The sequence below is a fragment of the Mugil cephalus genome, chromosome 17, assembly GCF_022458985.1.
Source record: "Mugil cephalus isolate CIBA_MC_2020 chromosome 17, CIBA_Mcephalus_1.1, whole genome shotgun sequence".
Lineage (NCBI taxonomy): Eukaryota > Metazoa > Chordata > Actinopteri > Mugiliformes > Mugilidae > Mugil > Mugil cephalus.
The window spans coordinates 637,794-662,500 of record NC_061786.1 but is presented as its reverse complement, the minus strand read 5'-3'; the positions used below and the strand labels follow the sequence as shown (position 1 = coordinate 662,500).

The following is a 24,707-nucleotide window of genomic DNA, read 5'->3' as shown; positions in this document are numbered from 1 at the left end:
AGAAAAGAAGTTAGTTAGAAGTTAGAGAGAAGTTAGAGGCTTAGTTATTTGGAAGAGAAATGTGTGATCACTTTAAATTTGTGTGTTCTGTATGTGTTGTCTGTGGATCCTTGTTGTTTGTGTGGCAACCGGTTTTATGAAGTAATATGTTAGATTTTATGTTGAATAAAACAAATAAAATTAGGAAATAGGAGATTAAGGCGATAAAAATAATAATATACTTACATATTCAGTACTTGCTAAAATACTATGAGCCTTTTTTAAGGACATTTGATAAACATATGAGCCTGTAAAGGACGTTTGATAAATATAGTATGAGCCTTTTGTGGGGACTTTTTTGGTTAAAATACTATGAGCCTCTGCTTGGAGGACTTTGGAAACTGTTAAAATATATGAGCCCCAGAAAAAGGACTTTATATTTAAAGAAATAATAAAGGAAAGTGTTGGCAGGAATGTGTTAGTCACATTGAAGAGTGTATTGTACTTAGTGGTTTTCTACAATGTTAAAGTGTTTGCCTGTTGTCTCTTTTTATGGGGTGAGAGTTCAAGAAGGAAGCAAAAGGACAAGGGGGGTGTCTGGAGGCAGAGGAGAGAACAGCTGGTCTACCTCACAGGAAACCTGAGGCTTGCAGACGACAGCACATGCATCTGAACCCAGCAATAAGGCCAGTGTGATTTTATCCACAGACTCTTTCTAACCTACCTGCTTTTTGACCTCTATGCATTTGTTAATGGTTGATATTGATGATACATATATTGTTTGATTGGGACAATTACAGTATATTCATTTGTTTGCACATAGCATGTATGTTGCAGTTTGAGGCTTGGCAATGACTGACCATTCAGAAAACAGAGTTTAATTTCTGCTGAGTTGGGGAAGCTGTACCTTGCAATTTGATCGGTTGTTTGTATATGGTTGATATTGTGTGTGGACCTGGCGTTGTTTGCTCTTACATCTGTAGGGTTGTTTTTGCATCCTCTGAAGTTGGCAAATTGATTCATTTGTTTGTTGATTGTGATAAAAAGGGGGAATATAGGTAGTAATAATAATAGTGTATCAATTAAAATAAATATAATAATAGGATAATAGAATAGAGTTAAGGTAATTTTTAATTAGGTTGAATTTGATTACAGATAAAAAGGGGGTGTTACTATTATATCAAAAATGGATAACTCAAAAGTAACTACTCCTGTTGAGGTAGTTCAGAAGAATAACCCTTTAATTAAAGGTATTGCAAAAATGTCACAGAAATGGTGTAAGCGTTGGCCTGAAATTGAGCAACCATGGCCAGTGATAGGAACCTTTAATCCAGAAGTAATAAAAACAATACAGGTGCTTGTGACCACATATAAGGCAGACGAAAAGAAAGGAAGAAAAGGTGAAAGACGTAAACAGAAGAGACAAACGGAGCTTGGCATTCTCCAGTTGTTTGAGAAGGAGGGACAGAAATGGATGGAGAAGAAGAAAGACTGTGAAGAGAAGACGGTAGATGAAATGAAAAAGAATGTGAAGAAAACAGAGAAGTTAATGGCAGAGATTGATGCACCCTTTTCACATGTAGTTCCAGTACAGGGACCTCCGCCGTATAAGAAGGAGATGGAGCTCAGGGAAGTTTATCCTCAGCTTCCGGTAATTAGTCAAGAGGGCAATTACCACATTAAGAATGAGGCTGAGCAGGTTATAGAAGTGGGGAAAAGCAGAGACAACTATTAGGATGTATCCAAGTACAAAAAGTAAAAAGAAAACGACACGTTTGGAGACCGGAGGACGATTGAGAATTAAAAGGATGGATTTTGGAGAAGTGGAGGATCAGAGTGATGAAGAAGAAGCCATGGGAGGATATGATCCAGCAGTCAGACGACTACTGGCCAGAGCGGAAAGAAGAGGAGGTACAACAGGAAGAAGAATGGAACTGAGAGATGAAAGTGAAGTTGAAGGTGAAAGTGGAAGTGAAAATGAGATTGAGAATGAGGATAGTGATGAAGAAAGTGAGAGTCCTACTCTTTTGAAGTCTGCTAAGATAAAAACTGCTTATAGAGAAGAAGAAAGACGACAGATTTTAAGAGAAGTTGAAGAGAATATAGATCGATGCTGTAGATGTCTGGACAAATGCACTACACCAAAAGGAAGGAAGGCATTAGAAGACCAATTACAAGAACTGCAGATTCAGAAGAAAGAGTTGCGGAAAACAGGTTCCCAAAAACAGGACAAGGAATATGAACTGCGTTCAAGGAAAGAGAAGAAGCCTGGTAAGATGTGTCCAGTTGTCATAAGAGGTCAGAACTTGGAGTATAAACCTTGGCAGAGTACTGACATGTCAGATATACTTGAGAAGTTACCTACTCTTCAAGATGGAGCACACCCTTGGATCTCAAAGTTGGAAGAGATCATGGTGGGGACGCAAGCTGCAGTAGGAGACATTAAGAGATTGCTGGCTAATATACTTGGGGTTCCAGCCATGGGGGAGATTTTGCAGAGAGCTGGATTAAACTGTTATGTGGAAACCGCTGTAAATGATTCAGAGCTGTTTGCAGCAAATAGAGGTCGAGTATGGAGAGCATTGAAAGATACATTTCCGACAAATATACACCCCGACAACATTCTCATTGAGCCACTGGGACAGGAAGAAAATCCGAGAGCCTATGTGTCAAGAGCCTATCAAGTGTGGAGAAATGTCACAGGAAACGATCCAGAGGAGAGCCAAATGGAGCAATCAATTTTGCGAGTCAAGATACAGAAGGGGCTACCTCTACCAGTGCGGAGCAAATTGGCAGAAGTGGTTGGTCTTGGAAATATGGCGAAGGGTGTATATACAGACCATGTAACACATCAAGTGGACCTGTATAGAAAGAAGGAGTATGATCAGAAGGAACAAGATCAAGAAACTCTTCGGAAACTCAATTAAATACAATTGGTGGATAACAAGAAGAAGAAGAAGCAGGCTTTAGTTTTACAGAGCCAGCCTGAACAAAATCAGCCGCCACCACAATTGCAGCCAAACCAGGTTCAGTTTCAATCACCTCAACCGTCCCCAGTGGTCCCTGTTGTTTATAACACACAACCAACTTTTGGCCAGCTGCAAATATGGAGAGGAAGAGGTCGAGGAACCTTTGGAAGAGGAAGAGGAAACTTTAATTTCCAACAGTTCTCAGAAGTGTGTTATAACTGTGGACAGTTTGGACACTTTGCTCGTGAGTGTGATAGACCAGGAGGAAATTTCAGAGGAAACTTCAGGGGAAATGCAAGAGGAGGATTCAGAGGTCAGCAATTGATAATCCGGGGACCGGCGAACCCTTATAGGGGTCCAGAGCAAGGATTTTAGGGGTGCCTGGAAAATTCGAAAGGGGGGTGTCAGCTGGTGGTGTCAGGGCCGGAACAAGATCCAACAATAATGGTGAAAGTAAATAATAGACCATTAGAAGTGATGGTAGATAGCGGAGCGGCTTTCACCTGTATTCGGCCTGAAGATGCTATACACCTCCCTATGTCTGGTCGGGGTTTGAGGGAGTGAAACAGCTGGTACCTGTTACAAAACCAATTGAGCTCTGTTATAAAAATCAAAAGACTACAATACCTATATTGGTTTCAGAACACACACCTATTGCACTGTTAGGAAGAGATGCTTTATGCAGATTGAAGTGTGTTATAAAGTGTACACCCGACGGCTGTTTGGTGGAGATGCCATCTGATACTGCTTACCAACTATTGATGACAACAGATGTGGAGGCCTCTTCAGTATGCTGGATTGGAGATCTTAGTGCAGAGTTTTTGGAACCTGTTAAATTGTGGGAGAAGTTCATTGTAGCAAATATGCCTGATGCAAAACTTCCAGACTATTCGCTTCATTGTACGCTCAAGTATTTTAAGGACGCTGCCCAGTCAAATTGTGAGGAGTGGATAAGTCATCAACCAAAAGAAGTTGAACTCACCTCGTCTTGTATAATTTTGGGACCACAAGGAGCAGCAATGATGGTTGATATGAATGAATATGTGAGCGAAGAATATAAAATCAAAGAGAGTGTACCACATGTGACTTTGATGGTGTCTGAAGAATATGAACAGAAAGATATAGGAGAAATGATGGCGGAAGCAGTAAAAGCTGTTTTTGCACCAGTAGAGGGGAATTCTGCCATCTGGAAGAGTGAGGATCAGCGGTTTCTCAAGATTATGATATCTGCTCAAGGACATGGGCGACCACAAGTTGTCCAAATGACACATGAAACGATATGTGGGGTTGAAATGGACGCAGACGTTTTGAGGAGAGAAATGTTACAGCAAGTACCTGAATGTTTGTGGTCTCGATACAGTACTGATATTGGTCTTGTTAAATCAGCTCAACCAGTGAAAGTGGAGCTTAGACCTGGAGCCAGACCTCCTTGGAAGAATCAGTATCCACTGAAAGAAGAGGCAGTTCAAGGGATTGAACCACAGCTTGAAGGACTTCTGAGAGCAGATGTGCTGAAGATAACTCAAAATCCTATAAGCAATACGCCATTGTTGCCTTTACAGAAACCAGATGATTCCTATCGCTTGGTTCATGATTTGAGATTTGTGAACGAAGTAGTAGCCGATTTTCCAGCAGAAGTGCCAGATCCGCATACTTTGTTAGCTCAAATTCCCCCAAATGCTACACATTTTACAGTATTGGATTTATGCGGTGCATTTTTCAGTGTTCCACTGAGTGTAGAAAGTCAGGGTTTGTTTGGGTTCACATACAAGGGACAGTTTTATGTGTACAAAAGGTTGCCACAGGGATTTAAACATAGTCCTCATATTTTCAATAAAGTATTGAAAGATGATTTGGCAGGACTAGATCAAAAATTAAAAAGTACAGTGGTTCAATATGTAGATGACATTATTATTTGTTCACCAGATAAGAAAACATGTCATGAAGACTCAATTAAGCTGTTGCAGATTTTGGCAGAAAATGGTCACAAGGTCTCACAGAAGAAGTTGCAATATTGTCAGGAGAAGGTAGTTTATTTGGGTCAAACAATATCACAGGGCCACAGAAGTATTTCTGACAGTCATTTAGAGGCTATTCGAAAGGCTCCAAAGCCCGAACAGTCAGGGAGATGATGACATTCCTCGGTATCACTGGTTACTCTTCAGCATGGATTGAAGATTATGCAAGTTTGACAGGACCTTTAAGGGCTATGATTAAGATACTGGGAGTACTCAACTTCATTGTAATCTTCTCTGGACACAGGATGGTTTATTAGCCTTTGAAACGATTAAACAGAGGTTACAAGAAGCTCCAGCGTTAGCACTTCCAGACTATTCTAAGAATTTTCTGTTGTACGTATCTACTTCAGCTGAAGGAAAATATGCATGCGCAGTTCTTTGTCAGCCAACCGGTACAGGGACCAGTCCTCAACCTATTTCATATTATTCTACTGCTTACTCAGATGTTGAACTTGGACTACCACTGTGTTATAGAGCAATGGTGGGAGTCTATTTAATGTATGACAAAGCATCTTCGGTCACGAGGGGATATCCAGTGACAATTCTTACTCATCATAGTCTCAGAAATCTTTTGAACTATGGCAGGTATACGTTGACCATGCCTAGACTTAGAGACTATAATAGGCTTTTAGAACAGGAGGATGTCACATTAGTCAGATGTGTTACGATAAATCCAGCTGAGAATTTGCCAACTCCAGAAGATGGTGAACCACATCATCAGTGTTCAAGAAGCAGAGAAATATTCGAGACTGAGGTCAGATTTGCAAGCTCTTCCATTGCATGAGGCAGATTTAGAGTATTGGACTGATGGGTCCTGATATCGTGTGGGAGATAATTTGAGTGCTGGTTATGCGGTGGTAAAAGCCCAGGGAACAGGATTTGTTGTTGAGAAAGCGGAAGTGGTACCGCAGCCTGCATCAGCGCAGCTTGCCGAATTGGTGGGGTTAACTGAAGCATGTCTTTTAGCGGAAGGCAAGCGTGTGACGGTCTATACAGATTCTGCATATGCTCATAATGTGTGTCATTTGTTTGGATCGGTATGGAAAAATCGAGGGTTTAAGAAAACAGATGGTTCCCCAATACAGCATCACACTCAGATAATGAAACTTCTCCATGCTATGATGAAACCTAAAGAAATAGCAATAGCTAAATGTGCAGCACATAAGAAGGATGTGTCAAGAGTCACTCAGGGTAATAAAGCGGCTGATGAGGCTGCAAAAGCAGTGACAGGAGCTGAGAAGTTGGGTAAAGTTTTCTTGGTCACACATGAAGTAGATTTGGAGGATAAGATTACAGTGAAAGATGTGGTCTTAATGCAGGAAGCTGTCTCTGAGGTGGATAAACAGTTGTGGGTAGATCGAGGGGCAACACAGGATTCTACTGGTCTTTGGAGAAATCATGAGGGGTGTGATGGTTCCTCCAGGTCATATTCCAACGCCAAGGGATCCAATGCGTGAGTTGGTGGTGGATTTTGTCGATATGATAAAAAAATGTTTGCAAAGATACTGCTGTGCTCTCTCTTCCTAGACGGACGTTGAAGGAGGATCAATGTGAGAAGCTGGGTGTTCGGGGACTGAAGGACCCTGAACTAGGACACTGTGATGAAGCTTTGCAGTGCCAGTGGGAAACGAATGGAGCAAAGTGGAAAAGAATCACAGTGCAACATACTTTTGTTTTATCAATGTTGTAAAAAATGTAATTGAGTTATGTGCTTGTTAAGAAAGTGGATGTATTGGAACCTCAGTTGTTTTCTTTTTGTTTTCGGGGTGTTTAAGGAAAGTAATGCTAGGAAGGGAAAGGTCCAATGGAGGGTCCGATGGGTCGACCAGCCTGATGTTGGATATGGTTTTGATTTATTTTCTGAGGTATCCATATATATATATACTCTGCTTAAGATATTTCCCTATAACTTTTAGAAATCCTTCTTTTTAGTAGGCTTGGAGTACTACTGTGTGGTCGCCTTAGACAGAGGGGCCGTGAGAGAATTTCCTGTCTAGATTGAAAGGTGGACATTTTAAGAAAGATGACTGTCTGATAGGTTTTCGCTCTCACACTCCATGAATTTGTTGTATCGTTAAGGGTTGTGCTGTAACTGGCACTGTAAGAAGGACATATCATTCTGTTATAACAATGAATATGTTTTTGTGTTTGAATGTGTGTTTGAATGTGTTTTTTGGTGGTCGAGACTCTAGGAGCCTCGAAGGGGGGAAATATGTAGTATATTAACTTCTTTTTCTTCTTATCTGTCCCTTTCCTGTGCCTGGGGGTTGTGAAGGATGTATAAAGTTAAAAGTTAATGGTTAAAGGTTAATAGTTAAAGGTTAATGGTTAAAGGTCAAAAAGGTCATTTACCAGATGCCAGTTCGTGAAACGAACCAGGACATACAATATAAAGCTTTGTTTGTGTATGGGGGTTCTCGGGGATGACCATCCTATATAAGGTGACTGTAGAAGCTGAATGGGAGAGAGGATTCGACGATTGGCCAGAAGCTCTCTCAGATTCGGCAAGAGTTTGACATTGTTCTTTCTTGTAAATAAACCTTTTTAAATGCAAGATAAGACTTGTCAGCGGTGATCACTTCTTTCTTCAGCACATCAATATACAACATGTACTATATGTGTATATTAATACTTTATTTTGTAAATTCTTAATTAAATGTTTTATGTTTTAGTTTATCAGCTACATAGACAGAGCATTGAGGCTCATTGAGGCAAAACTCTGATGCAAGAACACCCCCGTAACTGTAGGTGCTCTTTAAAGGGACACAGGACGTGTTGTGTTCCCACTACCAAAGGAATGGGAGACATGACCCAGACCACCTCCAAATGTGGCCAGAGATCTGATCTCTCAAAGTGGTCTCGGTGTGTTCTGGCTGTAAATAAAAAGTGTGTTTATTTCAGAAATAATAGTTGTATTTAGTGTTTTACTCTGCTGCTACTCAAAATGTTTACCTTTGTATTTCTTTTTTGTTTTCTTGTTGACTCAAGGACACTCGCCCCAGAAGTCCACAATAGAGTCTAGTCTATTCTAGTTTGGACATATGGATATAGTTGGTGGCTTTTTAATGACCTGATCTATTAAACTACACTGTACTTTACAGTTCATGGACTACATATATAGGAGTCACCATTACGCCACTTAATGCTAGTGTTTCATCTCTCTTTACAGTGACTCTCATGTTTTCAGATCTGTAAGACAGAAAATAAAAGCATTTCATGTTACCCTCTCACATCTCTCATGTTTAGCATGCCCATACCCCATAGTTAAGGCCATAGTAGAAGAAATACTTACAGGCGATTTGAACCACTTTGCATCACTTTTCTATACAGTCTGTAATCCAAAGAGATTACCAGAGATGCTAAATGCTAGATTAGAGTCACCAAAGTACTTCTAATGAAAGGTGGTGGAGTATTTTCTGTTTGGGATTATTCTTCACTTACTGGAACAATGGAACCAAAAGTGGTGCACTTCTTGTCACATTAGGCGTAAATGGAGTTCTGCTTTAACAGTGACCCCTTCGAATAAAGTTAAAAATAAAACTAAGAATAACAATAATAACATTTAAAGTATCATGAGCACGTTCAGCGCAGTGGCCAGCAATGGGTAATCACATGCTTGCTTAAGCGTGAGTTCAACCATGGACGCTGGGGACAGAGCACTGCTCTTGCATTTAATCAAATTCATTATAAATGAAATTCAAAAACTGAATCAATCAACACCATGACTCAGACATTACAGGATCAAAAGAGGATTCAACTTTACAATCTTGTCTTATGTTTCATTATATCCTAAATACACCAATCACGCATAACATTATGACCACCTTCCTACTATTGTGTCGGTCTCCCTTGTGCCCTTGTGTACAATTTAGGATTTGAATTTACATTCATACCGTTCATGCATGAATACAAGAGCCCAGATACAAGAGGTGTGGTTCCGCTGTCCCATCTAAATTTACCAGTTAACTTCATTACAAATGATAAAAACTAATTTTCCATCTGTAGAATATTTCTTTAAAATAGTCTCCTTACATGTATTTCTTATTATTCCAGTCTGAGCACTGATTGGGGCTCGTATGATAAAAACAGAGCCCTCATAAAGGCATTTTAACAATACCACAATTACACTACAAATAAACACATTTCCAATTTTTCAGAGCTATGTATAACTTTATATGGTCTTTTAACTGAATCACCCACAACTTTAGGACAGTAGAGACAAGACAGCAAGAGACAAGAGACAGGTGAACATGATGGTATACTGGCAAAATAATGACACAAAAAAATGAAGTGACTGAATCGCATTCATATCAAATCTTAATGCAGCTTGGTATAAACCCAGTGTCTATCTGTGGCTGCTGCAAGTTTGCTGCAAAACTGTGGGTTTAATAAAAAGATTATATCAAGCCTGCTAATTCTGCAATAATAATAATAATAATAATAATAATAATAATAATAATAATAATAATAATAATGATAAGATGAATTTATTAATTGCTTCTTATTTTCTGAAATGAAATTCAACAGTTTTAGGTCATTTCAATTTTATGTAACTAGTAATTTTATATTGGTATTACAAAAACCACAGCTTATCAACTCTCATGAACAGCTCAAACTTGTCATTTGCATTATCACAGTGTCAGTTCTGAGGGGACATGAGCTCAGGGGAACACAACAATAATCGCCACATTTTTTTTTTTTTCTCGATAAAGCTTTAAGCAGTACTCACTGATACATGGAATGGCTCGGTTTCACCCAGATACCATCTGGAGATGCTGGCTTAATTTGAAATGACTGAAGTAGCCAAGCATTGCCTGGCTCCAGCATTTACAAGCAGATTAAGCTGGCACAGTTCCTCCTGGTTACGGCTTAGATTAGCACACGCACCAATCTGTTACGCCATCAGACAGCTGTTACGCCACAAATGACACTTTGTACCAAGATAAGAACAAACACTGAAATTAGAAGTAGCTCCAGACTGTAGACTGTAAATGTACATCTCGTATTGCTGGGGTAACTTTTAATGTTAAGTCAAAATTAAAGGACTTGTTGTCTGCATCACTAATGTTTAGTGATGTAGACAACAAGTAGTTTAATTTTGACTTAAGTAAGAAAGTTTGACTAGAAGTCAGCTATAACTGTCAGCTATAACTGTTTCCATGCTTGGTCTGATACTCCAGGGTTAAACACCTAAGTAACTACTAGCAAACCACAGAAAAACTAGTGGAAGAAAGCTTGTTCTTAAAAGTGATTTTATTTATTTTTGTTTTATTTTATTCGTTTTTTGTGATGTGGACAGTCCCTATTAATCAACTAAACAAAGTGCCAGTAAAAAGGGCATTTTTAGCTAATTAAGCTAATTTCTAGCTGTAGTCTCCATCCAGATGATAAAAGGCATCAACAATACAAGATATTATTAACATTGGTTAAAAGGGGAAAGAATTATTTTTTTTAAAAGCAGCAGCAGTCTAAAATTGAAGGTCAAGCAAGCACAGAAGAGACATAATAGGCATCATCAGACTTGTACCAGCTAATTGCACAAATGCTTGAAAGGGAGATCTGGGAATTATGGGGCTCAGCACAACCTTAGACTCTATGTTATCTGTCTTAAGCTATTTCTGAACAATGCGTTACGGTTAGGGTTAGGGAGGTCAGTGAGTTCCAGAGGGTGGGAGCAGCAGCAGCAGAGAAGGCTCTGTCCCTTTCGAACCCCATGGTTCGGTACTTGGTTTTGGATAGGGCCGGGAGGTGGGCAGAGGAGAATTGGAGGCTGCGGCAATGGGGCCAGTGGCAGTTCTAGACCAAAACTATCAGGGGGGCCAAGGTGGGGCACATATAAGGATAAAACAGGGCAATATTTAAGCATTCAAAATGTTTAGTTTATTCAGAGTTAACCTATAGCATTTGCAACACAATAGGCTGAAACACTACAATAACAAGATTCTGCAATTGTGACTCCTTGAGAAACGATTTACAAATGCACCAAGGTTCAAAGCCTTGGACCTGGATTCAATGCTGAGCATCCCATGACTGCTTAAACGCTCCTCACTAATGGTGGACTGGAGGTAGGTTTTCACCTTCACCTACCTTTGCCTCTTTGCAGTAGTCCATGCAGGGCTGCTGGCTGTTTGCTTTCACATACAAAGTTCCAAATTTGCGCCGTCAGTCTGTCAGAAGCAGGTAACACTCTGTGTAGCACTTCAAGGAGTCCGCGTAAAACACTCTGTTGCATTAGTTCCGATCTTCGAGCCACCGCATGTTGCCATAAGAAATTAATAAACCTATTATATGTTCAGCACAGGGGCCACAAGAGAAAGAGCAATTGGAGATGAATTGTGAGGCCGGTTCTTCTGTAGAGGCGTTCCGGTTTGCGTTTCTGTACTTTCATTTGATGGAGTGCTGGGGTGTACCAAGGGGCAGAGTGTGTGAAAGAAACAGTTTTGGTTTTGTTAAGGGCATGAAGGTCCAGACAGGAGGAGAGGGGATTGTTGGGAGAGAGCAGTGGCCACGGCTGAGGGAGTGATTGATTTTATGTTCTTGAAGTTTATGGTGCGTTCAGTTTTGGAGGGAGGAGTGGGGATCCTTATGTCCATTTTGAGTAGCAAGTGATCAGAGATGTGGAGGTTTTGACCAGACAGCCGTGATAACTGGAAACCTGAGGAGCAGACCAGGTCAAGGATGTGGCCACGGTTGTGTGTGGGGAAGTGGCTGTATGATGTTGAAGCAGTCAAAATGTCCAGAAATGCAATGGTATGACAGCTGGGGTTGTCAATGTGATGCTGAAGTCTCCAAGGAGACCCAGAGTGTCCCAGAGTGAAGGCAAGAAATATTTCCTGAGGGTTTGAACAGCTGTGTCTCTGCTCGGATGTGTGGTGGTCTGGGATCAGGACGTTTTATATTTTTTATAAAAAGAACTACTGGTTTAGAGTAAGACCAAATATTACACAACAATAATGAGGTATTCAGGTATAAGGTTCACTGCTTGCCAAGCTCACTTATACTATATCAAAATCTCTTCATTGGCCAAATGTACGACTTACACAGGAATTTTATACAGACAGTATATACAATTTAGACAAGTTAAAAAAAAAAAAACATCCTCTGGTGTGCCCGCTTGATGACTTTAGATGAGTGACCATTTCAGGTCGCTGGTGATGGTGGTGCCCACAAACTTCACAGAGTCCACAACCTGTACTGCAGTGTTGTTGTGAGAAGTGGGGGTTGTGAGGTGTGTGAGGGTCTACGGAAGTCCATGACCAACTCCACCATCTTGTTGGTGTTTAGCTCCAGGTTGTTCAGTGTACACCATGCTGCCAGCTGTGACAACGTGTTTCTGTAAGCTGACTCATCATTGTCCTTGATTAGCCCCAGGACATGGTGTTCTCCGCAAACTTAACCAACTTGGTGGAGGGGTGGTCGGAGTCATTGGTGTACAGGGAGAAGGCTGAGCTATAATCCACAAAAAGTGCCCTGACGTAGGAGCTCGGCTGGTCCAGTACATGCTAGAGTACATGGTGGAGACTGAGGTTGATGGCATCGTCCATAGAGTGATTTGCCCTGTAGGCAAACTGTAAGAGGTCCAGGAGGGGGTCGGTGATTGGTATGAGGAAGGACAGGATGAGTCTCTCAGAGCTCTTCATGACCACAGATGTCAGAGCAACAGGTGTGTAGTCATTCAGGCATGTTCTGCTATCAATCAGACATGTTACCCTTCTTTGGAACTGGGATGATGGCAGATACTTTGAGACAGGATGGCACACAACAATCAGAGATGGACTGGTTGTAGATGCCTGTTAACACTGGTGACAGCTGGACCAACCACCACTGTCTGCCTGTCACACGGTGTCTCAATAACTTCAAACTAAACTTATATTTTTATTTGGAAACAAGAACTCAAGAAGGAATCACAGATCAATCAGATTCAGGTATTTGACAGCGAGTTAATATAATATCCACAGTACCCAAAGCTCGGCCCCAGGAGCAGTCACATCCAAACCCACCTGATGAAGTCTCTCAAACAAGTCCTCTCCAAGTCAGTCTCAGGCTTCATCTTCTCCACCAATGAGACTCAGGTTGTAAAAGTAATTTATTAATTTGTTTTAAAGGGGCATTGCACATTAATAAAGTCACCATTTAAATCATTATAAAGTAACTGACTTGAATTGTTCTCCTTGTTATCTGCCTCCTCTGACCCCAAGTAGCCCTCCGTGGCATACTCTGCATATCTCCTGGATACGAGACCAACATTAGAAATAATGGTCTTCAGCATACCCTCAGGGAATAAAGGTATCTTCTCTATGATATGTTCTACATGAGTAAAAACTGCAGTCCTCCTTCTCCTCTTCTCTTCCCTCTTTTAATTATTATTATCATTTTTTGTATTCTTTAAAACTTATTTTATCTATTTCCGTTTTATGTTTGAGTGTATATGTTGCTTGTGTGGTGCCCCTGTTTGATTCTAATCTGACAAGGTTTTTTTTTTTTTTGAGAAAGGGACAGGACAAGGGTGATTGCCATGTAGCTGTATAACTGTATGGGCACACAATTATTTTGATTACAACTTCACTACCTACTGTGTTGATTGTCCTCATGCGTCTCACCTGTGTCTTGTCATCCTGAACCCTCTTGTGTATATATAGCCCTGCCTTTCCCTTTGTTTCTTGTCGCATCGTTTTAATGTATTCACGCCATGTTCCATGTTTCCCCGTCTTGTTCCACGTTCAATGTTTTCATGCCATGTTGATGATTTCTTTTGATTTTTGGATTTACCTGCCTCGCCTTACCTGCCTTTTGTTAATTATTAAATTCCTTTTTGTTCGGAGTTCCTGCCTCATCTATTGTCCTGCGTTTGGGTCCTCACCTCTACAACCTCCTCCAACCCTGACATAATATCAATTTTAATCGCAGTCAGTACAGCAATCCAAGACCCTCAGCCAATGGCCCAAAAGGCCCTAATTCTAGCAAACCAATCTAGATACAACCTCCTCCTTAAATTCCTACTGGTTTATTATTTTTTCCGTCTTCCACTAGGTCTGAACTCAACAACTACCTCTCAGTCCTCGTGCAGAGATCCCTGTCTCATCTGGAGAAGTCTGGAAGCACTTTGAGAATCATGTTCTATGATTTCTCCAGTGCCTTCAACACCATTCAGCCAGAACTTCTGAGGGGCAAACTGGACCATGCGGGGGTGCACCAGAAACTGTCAGTCTGGTTCCTGGTCTTCCTGACCAACAGACCACAGTATGTGAGGAGAAAAGACTGTGTATCGGACACGGTGATCTGCAGCACAGGGGTCATATAGGTCCTGGGCCCTCTCCTCTTCACCATCTACACAGCCGACTTCACCCACGACACAATCAACTGTCACCTATAAAAGTTCTTGGGTGACTCAGTCATCGTCGGACATCTTCACTCTCACTGAGTCAGGCCGTTGTCCCCACCTCCTTCAAAGCCACCACCATCATCCCAGTCCCAAAGAAAGTGAGCAGCACCAAGTTCCTCTTCTGACCTCTCCTGTGATACCAACACAGCATCACTGGCCAAGAAGACTCAACAGCGCCTCTACTTCCTCTGCAAACTGAGGGAAGCCACAGCCCCAGCCCCCATCATGTGCACCTTCTACGGAGGCACCCTTGAGAGCATCCTGACCAGATGCATCAGCCTGCACCACATCCTGCTGAAAGACCCTCCAGTACACAGTGAGAGCAGCTGAAAGGATAATCGGTGCCTCTCTCCTGTCCCTCCATTTACAACGCCCGGCTCACACACAAAGCCCTATACATTGTGGGTGATGCCACTCATCTCACAGCCTCCTGAGTCTGCTGCCATCAGGGAGGAGACTGCGGAGACTGTGGGGTCTGCGGGCCAGGACAAGCAGACTGAGGGACAGCTTCATCCACCAGACTGTCAGGAAACTGAACTCTCTACCTGCTCTGCCCCGCTTCCCCCTGCTGCTCACCTACTCACACTAACCAAAGACTCTTCCTTATAAAAAAGGTTATCAGGTTTCTAATAAATTAGTTCCCTCGTGGTCTTGCTAAAGGCCTGGTATTTATATAACTCTTTGCTACATTTTTGCTTCTAACAAGAATGATGGAGACACTGTTAATGGTCCACAGTCCAGTGACATACCATCACTAGAGATTGGGGGCTTGACATCGGACAAGAGGCAGGGTATACCCTGAACAGGTTGCCAGTTTATTGCAGGGCTACAGCCAATTTATAATCACCAATTAGTCTAACAACATGTCTTTGGACAAAGAGAAATAAAGCAGAAACAGGGAGAGCATGCAAACTCTACACAGAAAAGCCCCAGTTGGCCGGTGGATTCAAGCCCGGAACCTGCTCGTTGTGAGGCAACAGTGCTAAAGACCATGCCGCTGTGCTGCATGTCGGTAGATAGACACAATTAAAAAAATAAATAAAAAATGGTATCAACTATTGGTCACAAAAATCAGAGGACACCTGGTGGAAGATAGCTCTATTCAAGTAATGAGATACATCACAAAAACCTCATCTTTGACACTCTCACTGTGACTTTCAGTATTTGTAAATGCACAACAGTGCTAAACCATGATACTTAAAAAGCACACAGTGGCTTTAGCATACAGTTTGTAGATCATAACTCACTGTCAACCCATATATGAAATGATCTCAGCAAGGTGTTTTCTATCTCCTTCCCTTCTGTACAGATTAACAAAAGGTTTACTGTGTTATTTTTCTGTGGATTAAGAAAAGGTACACACACGAACCCCCTACTGATGTGTAAAGTGTTTAAGGTACTAAATCTGTACTGGGAAGCAAAGGGACGATGTTTGACTTTAACTTGACCATGACCAACACCTGACCATTGATGAGATGGAAAGATTTTTTTGTAGCTCTTAATAACAATGTAAGCTTGTGTTTCTGTCCCATTGGACTGTTTTGTAGTGATAACTGTTTCAAATGTCTCAGCTTTGGTGAGTATTATCATGAGCTGAAATTTCTGGTAATTACAAAATACCAATTGATGTGTATACCTGCCACACTCTAGTTTGGATAGTACAGGCTTCTCACAGGCCACTATCAGGATAGTTTTATCCTCATTTCCAATGTCACCTTCTGCTACATGATCTGCTTTCCTCTGAAATATGTTTTATTTTGAACAAGGTACAATTTTAGAGTAAGAAACATACGAGAAAATAATTGTTCTTCCCTATTCCCTACATAAGGCACAGATGTAGGGGTATCACAGCATAAAAATATCTTTAGGAATTGTTTTCAATTGCCCATAAGACACATGAGGCACAGCCTTAAGCTTTTTTCACAAGTATTTCAAGTGATATATTTAGACTTTGCAAATCTCTTGCAAAATGTCACAATGTGCAATTTGAACAAAATCATATGAAGCCTGAGTACCTGGTGTACCAGAAATTCATTATTTGATTTGTTAAACACAGAATTGGAGATAAGTGACATTGTGAGCTTCAAAAAGGTGAAAAAAGCTTTACATACATTTTTGTCTGATGAAAACAACAGAAAAAAAACTGTGAAGATTTCAGAAGAGAAATGGATCCTTTGTAACATCAAAGGACTTTCCATACACGAGGTTCTGGCAAAATCAATTACAAGACATGAGGTTGGACAGAGCTGCTGATAGAAACAGTTTTTTCAAGCTTGAGGAAAGACAGGCGACACTTATGAAGTCAACCAAATTTCTTCCTTCCTCCATCCACGTGCCCATGCAGACTGCAGCAGAGTTTAAAGGGACTCCAGTATTAACAATGACTCATTTGGCATTGGTGATGTCATAAACACATTGTGATGCAAGCTGTACTGTATTTTTAGGGAATGGTTCATATGAGGGACTAAAGTTAAAAAAAAAAAAAAATGTCTTGCCATTTGGTGCAGAGATTTTCATCATTTTTAATCTGTCTTTAATCTTACTTCTTATATGACAAATAAATATGATTTTAGCTTCTAGGAAAAGGAGTTACTGTACCACATAATATCACATCTTTTATAGCCGGACTGACAAAAGAAGTATTTGAGGACTACGGTGAGGGCTACAACACATTAAAGTAAATGTTTAACAATTTAATAGTGACTGATATATCAAATAACAATACATTGACTCTGTACATTTACTGAGAGAAAAACAAATGGGTAAAATTGTTCCCAATGAATAATAAATTAAAATAAGATATTGTTTCTATTTTTAATCAAAAATTTAACGTAGGTCCTCTTTCTTACTCCTGTATAACAGTTAGGTTACAACAAGTTACTCCACAGGTGACTTCTCTAACACACTAAAGTACTGATTATTGTGCTGAATGGTTAGATATCATAACACTTCTATCAAACCATCAAATAACTGGTCTAATTTTTAGGAAAATCATGTACAAAATAGAATGAAAATATAATGTAATGGAAAAAGGAGTATCCCCTATGTCAACTGTGCTTACTGCTGATGAAGTAATCACTGATAAATCTGCTTATTAGATTTCATATTCATTGGTTTGGAACAAGAATGACCATTTCAGTTTTGAGTAATTCTACCTAAACCATGAGGAGAATAACTCCAAAGCAAGAAGAAGCTGTCTGTGAAATATTGACAATGCTTTTCAACAAAGTAGGGCCACTCTGTATGCTTTGTGGAGCTTTTATTCCCATCTCATGCTTTTCTACAAATGACAAGAGATTTGTCAACACCTACCTCCAAATGCTGGCCTCATGGTAAAGTCGTGATCATCTACTTTGAGCAGATGCTCTGTCTTCATTTTGCGAGACTTCGTCACGTCGGGAGGCTTCTTTACCAAGGAGCTAGAAGTAGATGACATCCACAGTCAGATTGTTGATTAGCTGTGTAGAAATCACAATAATGCACCAGCCATCGAGGCAACATAAGTAATCCCATGTTGTGTTAAGGGGCGTTAACAACGCAATTCTTCCAGAATATTTACTTTGAACTGCTCTGAAATGGATAAATGTTTTGCTTCATTCACTCAGAAAAATGTGAACATGTGAATACACGCAGGCAGCAATTTAGATTAAATTCTCAATGTAGATAAATAAAATTTGACACATGACTGCAACAAAAACAGAAAAAGTTGTTATATATGATGGCACTGTTCAGAGCTGCAATATGTAATTTGACTTGCAATAAAGTACATCATTTTTATGCGTGTTCACATTTTTCTGGTTCTTCTCGCGCTCCACAGACAGCTTGCTAATCTCACCACAACAGTGATACCAGTGAATCAAAGGATGATATATGTGTGTGGTTTGTGTTATACACAACAATTTATGTATAGTTTTATCAACAAGCACTATGTAAAACATATGTAAAAACACATAAAATCGAATGACAGATTAACTACGTTTCAGGAAAGATTTCGGCGGCTGTGGCTCAGTAGGTAGGTAGGTAGGTAAGGTAGGGTAGGGTAGAGGGTAGGTAGGTAGGTAGGTAGGTAGGGTGGGTTGTCCATGAACCAAGGGTTAGCAGTTCAATCCCCGGAGTGTGCCATATGTCGAACCCCCAGGTGCTTGTGTGAGTGAATGGGTGGATGTGTCTCTGATTTTATAAGCTTCAGTAGGTAGAAAAGCTATATAAAAGCAAGACTATTTATCATTCTCTATAACCCTGTGTACTATACTAACTTGGAACGTCCAAATCCCAAAGTGAGGAAAATGAAATGACAATGACTAAAGACTTATATAATGTAACAAAGCAGAACAAAATATTGTAAATATAAAAGACACTGTAAAAAAAATTGTTAATAAATCAAGTAAACACTACTCCGATCAGCTACAACATTAAAACCACTGACAGGAGAAGTAAATAACACTGACCATCTTGTGATAGTATGATGTTCTAATGGGAAACTTTTGGACCTGTCATTCATGTGGATGTTACTTAGACATGTACCACCCACCTAGACCAGACCAGGCACCCCCACCCCATAGCAATTTTTTTAATTTTTTTTATTTTTTTTTTTGCATTTGTCTCCCTTTGTCTGCATAGTTGAACACCACAGGGTGTCAACATTATATGAGGTTGTTGCAGTTATATTCTTGCAGCTGAAAGCTTTATTACTTCAGTGCTTGAGTGTAACCATCACCAGCCCTCCCTGGGAACTATCCTGTTGATCTTTATTGAGTGTAGTGACCTTGTGTGGCAGGGAGGGCAGTGCTACATCTCAGTGAATACAGGGGGAGAACAAAGGACAGAAAAGATGACACTCCTTGATGGCAGCAGCTATCCCCAGCAGGATGCAGTCTGACACAGACACGCACACAAAAACGGTTTAGGAACAACTAAAAGAAAAACATGAAAAACAGCCCAAGGTGTTGAACGGATCTCCAAATTCACTAGATCCCAAACTGATCAAGTATCTATGGGATGATCCACAGAGGCTCCTCCCCCCAACCCATAGAACTCAAAGGCCCCGACTAACAACATTCTGTACTAGACACCACAGGACACCCTCAGGAGGTCCATGTCCATTCTCTGATGAGGCAGAACTGTTTTGGAGGCACAAGGGAGACCTGTACAACGGGAAGGTAGTCATAAAGTTATGTCTGATTGGTGTATATTTCGTCTTTGCCTGTCTTAGAATGTGGAAGATACTTTACAAAATTCAATTTGATCCATCACCAGTCATGTTCCTTTAGTCTCATGTCTATTTCTCCACTTATCTCTCATCTACTAGTTCCTTATATTGCAGATGGACACACAGGTTCCTTGTAATAAGGTAGGTGGTATGGCTGAAGAGCATCAGAATTACTGACATTAACATTAAATTCATTAAAGTAAAATAGGTCTCTCTTCATAGCTCTATAAGCTTGTCTCTTAAGACTGTGTGTATACACCTTTACTCCTTATTCCTTCTATTGTACTCTGATCTGACCCAGAAAAGTAAAAAAAAATGTGAAGGTTTTCCCCAAAAAAGGCTGGTGGTGATAAGAACCTAATCATACAGGTCTGATTCAGTGCTCTACGTAGTAAGATGGAATCGACTTTATAACATATGACAAAAAAGTGTTTGTGTTTGTCATGTTGTCAACAACTTTATGCACTACAAAGGCAGTAGAGATGGATGGGTGGGACTAACTCTTTGTCTATATCTCATTTTATTACATTCAATACTTTGTGTGCCTCATTGTTTTATTGTGTTCTGTTGTGCTATTGTGTTTTTTATCTTACTGTGCAACACTTTGGAAACCTTGTCTTTGTTAAAATCATGCTATATAAATAAAGTGGACTGGATTGGATTGGATAGTTGTGTTTGTTCCCAACATCAGCTACCTTGACCAAAATTCGGATTGGTTTGATAGTCAATGACTAAAGCGGAGTGAAAATGGAATCGTCAAATCTGACTTATTATACTCTCTATACCATGACTGAGTTCACAATACCAGCTGATCTCGCTGCTTGCCATTTTTGCTTCAGATTAAGTTGATGCCTTTTAAAATCCAATCTCTTTTCATGAAGAATACAATGAACTGCAAGGGTGAATGAAATTTGTTTAAAAATGCTTGGCCATGCCCGGTTAAATGAAGTTACAATAATTTGGGTTCAGGAACAAGGCAATGCCTCATGCTATTGCTATTGCTATTTCCCATGGCTTACAATAAAGGTCGATAAACTCTTTTTTAGGCCTAACAAATGTTCATGTCTCGTAGCTACTATGTAATATCTTCAACATGGATTGCATGTTGGTTCTCGATCCATTGGTCAGTGACAAGGTCAACCTTCCTTCCAAGGATTGTTTTCTATTTACTATTTCCAGACCTCTGCAGTCGGCAATCCAGCATTATTTGACTTTTCAAAGGTAAAAGTATAACCCACTGCACATAAACAACAATAACAAATAACTTTTCCATGTCTGACAAAAATGTCCATTGCACCACCCACTCACTAGAACCAAGGTTCCTTAGCACTGTCTCAAGAGGACCAGATCACATCACAACTATTTACTGATACTTTCAACATTCCCCTTTATCCCAGCATCTTTACCTCTTCAACTTCTGACACAGCTCCTTTGATGTAATTAATGTCCTCAACTTCTTCAGACATATGTAACTAAGCAGTAGAAAGCTACATTGTCTACTCTTTTTGGTGTAATTTATTTCAAACTGGTCTGTGAGATTTCCCCTCCCTCCCTCCCAGCCAGACCACCTGTTTTTTCTGCTGTCTGAGCACCAGGTACCACCTTTATGCTGGCACTACCACCATTCCTCCCAATTTCAGGCACATATCCCTCTAATTTTTCAACCAACCTGTGACAATAAATCCTCCAGGGTAAAAAAGGCTTATTATCCTCAACAGCCTAGAGGTTCAGTGGGACCAGATCAGCGTTTACTCCTATGACACCCTTTTCACCTCCTCTCTTCCTCTGACACTTCATCAGTTCAACTAGGATACTGTTTTGGTTGATACTCAATTCTAAGCTATACAGAGGACTCATCATTGCTGCCCTTCTATCACTTGCTCTCTTTGTGGTGCCCCCTACCACACAACCACTGCTTCACAAGTCTTATCACATGTATATTCACATATGTTTTGTTTTGTAGAATTCTTTTTTTTCTAGGGACATGGAGTCAGCACCTTCTTAGACATGCGATTACTACTGAATCCTTTCGGGACTACATACCCCAAAAGTTGTTCTAAAATATATGTTAACGTCTTTTGACACATATTAAATGAAATGTGAATCCTTGTTTTATGAAGATTGGTACAGAAATAAGAGGGGGAATATGTGGAAACGCATAGGCTAAATGAAGTCCAGTGATTTGAACCTCTTATATAAATTATTCCTTCATTGATCATTTATGGGGATTTTTTTTCTCTGCATTTGACCCATCCACTTGTTCACACAGTAGTATGTACAGTTAGAGCAGGGCGCTGCAGCCTCAGGTAGACCTGGAGCAAATTGGGGGTTGGGTGCTTGTTCAAGTATATGGGGAGGCGAACCTGTGACCATTTGGAAACCAAGAACACTAATCCATATCCATATCTCCCCATTTTAATCTTGTATAAGAAGAATACACTGATCAAGCATAACATAATGACCACCTGCCTAATATTGGTCTCACTTGTGGTGACAGAGAATGGACATGGGCCTTCTGAGGGTGACCTGTAGTGTTTGGTAACAGAATGTTGTTCACATGAACGCCAGGTCCAAAAGGTTCTCAGTAGAATACTGAATTGTCACGAGATGGTCAATGTTATTCACTTCTCCTGTTAGTTGTTTTAATGTTGTGGCAAATAAATAAATCCAGAACCTGACCAACCTGGAACTGTTACTAAAACTATACCAACAGACCTATTGGAAAGTCTAGTTCACAAGTAGGCTATAATAATATTTTTCTTTAAAAAAGCAAACAAAAAAAAACAACAATGACAATATTTGCTTCTTCACCATATTAATATATCATAGTCTACATCGCTTACAAAATACAGTGGGGGAAATAAGTATTTGATCCCCTGCTGAATTTGTAAGTTAGCCCACTTCCATAGAAATGATCAGACTCTGGTTTTTATGGTTGTTTACTGGTTATGGGTATAGACAGAATATCAGTCGAAAATGCATAAAAAACACACAATCTAAAAGTTATAAATTGTTATGTATTTTATTAAGGGAAATAAGTATTTGATCCCCAAGCATAACACAAGTCAGTACTTTGTAGAGAAACCTTTGTTGGCAAGCACAGCGATGAGACGTTTCTTGTAGTTGGTCACCAGGTTTGCACACAGCGCAGGAGGGATTTTGGCCCATTCATCTTTACAGACAGTCTCTAAATCCTTCAAGTTTCTTGGCTGCCTCTTGGAAACTCGGAGCTTCAGCTCCCTCCACAGGTTTTCGATTGGGTTAAGGTCTGGAGACTGACTAGGCCACTCCATGACCTTAATATGCTTCTTCTTGAGCCACTCCTTTGTTGTCCTGGCAGTATGTTTTGGGTCATTGTCATGTTGGAAAACCCACCCACGAGGCATCTTCAGTGTTCTTGCTGAGGAAAGAAGGTTTTTGTCCAAGATGTTACAGTACATGGCTGCATTCATTGGCCCCATAATGCGGTGAAGTTGCCCTGTACCCTTTGCTGAAAAACAGCCCCAAAACATGATGTTTCCACCTCCATGCTTAACCGTGGGTATGGTGTTCTTTGGGTCATACTCACGTTTTTTCATCCTCCAAACACGGCGGGTCGAGTTAATGCCAAATAGCTCAACTTTGGTTTCGTCAGACCACAGCACTTTCTCCCAAGCCTTCTCTGAGTCATTTAGATGTTCACTGGCAAACTTAAGGCGGGCCTGTACATGTGCCTTCTTGAGCAGGGGGACCTTGCGGGCACTGCATGAGTTCAATCCATAACGGCGCAGTGTGTTGCCAACTGTTTTCTTGGTGACGGAGGTCCCAACTGCTTCCAGATCATTAACAAGCTCCTGCCGTGTTGTTTTAGGCTGCTCCCTCACCTTTCTCATCATCATCCTCACTCCATGAGGCGAGATTTTGCGGGGAGCTCCAGACCGAGGACAGTTGATGGTCCTTTTATGGGTCTTCCACTTGCGAATAATGGCACCAATAGTTGTCACCTTCTCACCAAGCCTTTTGCTGATGGTTTTGTAACCTATACCAGCCTTGTGCAGGTCTACAATCTTGTCCCTGACATCTTTTGACAGCTCTTTGGTCTTGCCCATGGTGCTGTAGAAGTTGGAATGTAAGAAACTGATTCTTAGAGCAGGTGTGCTTTATATACATGACGAGTTAAGATCAGGAGTATTGGTAATTAGTTGACTGAGCACAGCTGTGTGCCACATGCGCACCAGCCAATCTGTAGGAGCCTGAATTCTAAGTGAATTGTTGGGGATCAAATACTTATTTCCCTTAATAAAATACATAACAATTTATAACTTTTAGATTGTGTGTTTTTTATGCATTTTCAATTGATATTCTGTCTATACCCATAACCAGTAAACAACCATAAAAACCAGAATCTGATCATTTCTATGGAAGTGGGCAAACTTACAAATTCAGCAGGGGATCAAATACTTATTTCCCCCACTGTATGCATCTTCAAATTATTGCCATTATTATAGATATACTAACTGTGATTTGGTTCAGAGTTCTTTCACTTTTCTACCGGGGGAAATAACGTATTCAGAAATAAAAATTCTACATAAGTCAATCCCGAATACGACCTGTATCTTAAATCATCTTAACCTGACATAGCCTACTTTGTGATTATGTTAAAAAAAATATTATTTTCTTCTGTCATGTGTCTGATTATCTACTAATATTTTCCACTTACGTTCCATGCTTCTTGGTGTCCACGTTACCGGTCCATCTTCGCGGCCGGTGGCTGTGTTTACGGCATTCCCCAGTAACGCACAGGCATAGCAGTAAAATTAGAGTTTTCTTTAAATAAGTCATCTTGGCAGCGCACATCCACAGGTGATCCCTTTAACTGCCCTCCTCGGTCGGTTCATAACAGCAGGGCTCTGCCAGCAGTGCATGGTTCTCTGAGCGGAGGAAGGACGCGTCCTCAGTCATGGCATCGGGCTCAGTGCGAGAGGCAGCAGGAAAGGAACGTGCAAGCCTATCACGGGGGAGGGGGAGGGAGGCGGACACACACATTGAACATCTGTAGCCTACAGGCTTAAAGAGAAAACACACGCACAAATACACACAAACGCGCGCGCGCGCACACACACACACACACACACACACACACACACACACACACAGGGATTATGCAGTTT

General features: G+C 40.6%; 1 protein-coding gene across 2 annotated transcripts in view; it reads right to left on the bottom strand.

Moving 5' to 3' along the window:
- Positions 1-24,506, bottom strand: part of gabrr2a (gamma-aminobutyric acid type A receptor subunit rho2a) — a 50,959-nt gene extending 26,453 nt beyond the window's left edge. For both annotated transcript variants that reach the window (XM_047611539.1, XM_047611537.1), the window contains exons 1-2: positions 24,257-24,506; positions 17,661-17,767 (exon numbers count right to left, since the gene is read on the bottom strand). Coding sequence is in view for 1 of the 2 variants with exons in the window: in XM_047611537.1 (XP_047467493.1) it covers positions 17,661-17,767; positions 24,257-24,393 (244 nt within the window). In the remaining variant the exon portion in view is untranslated. The remainder of the gene's footprint in view (positions 1-17,660; positions 17,768-24,256) is intronic.
- Between the last annotated feature and the right edge of the window lie 201 nt (positions 24,507-24,707).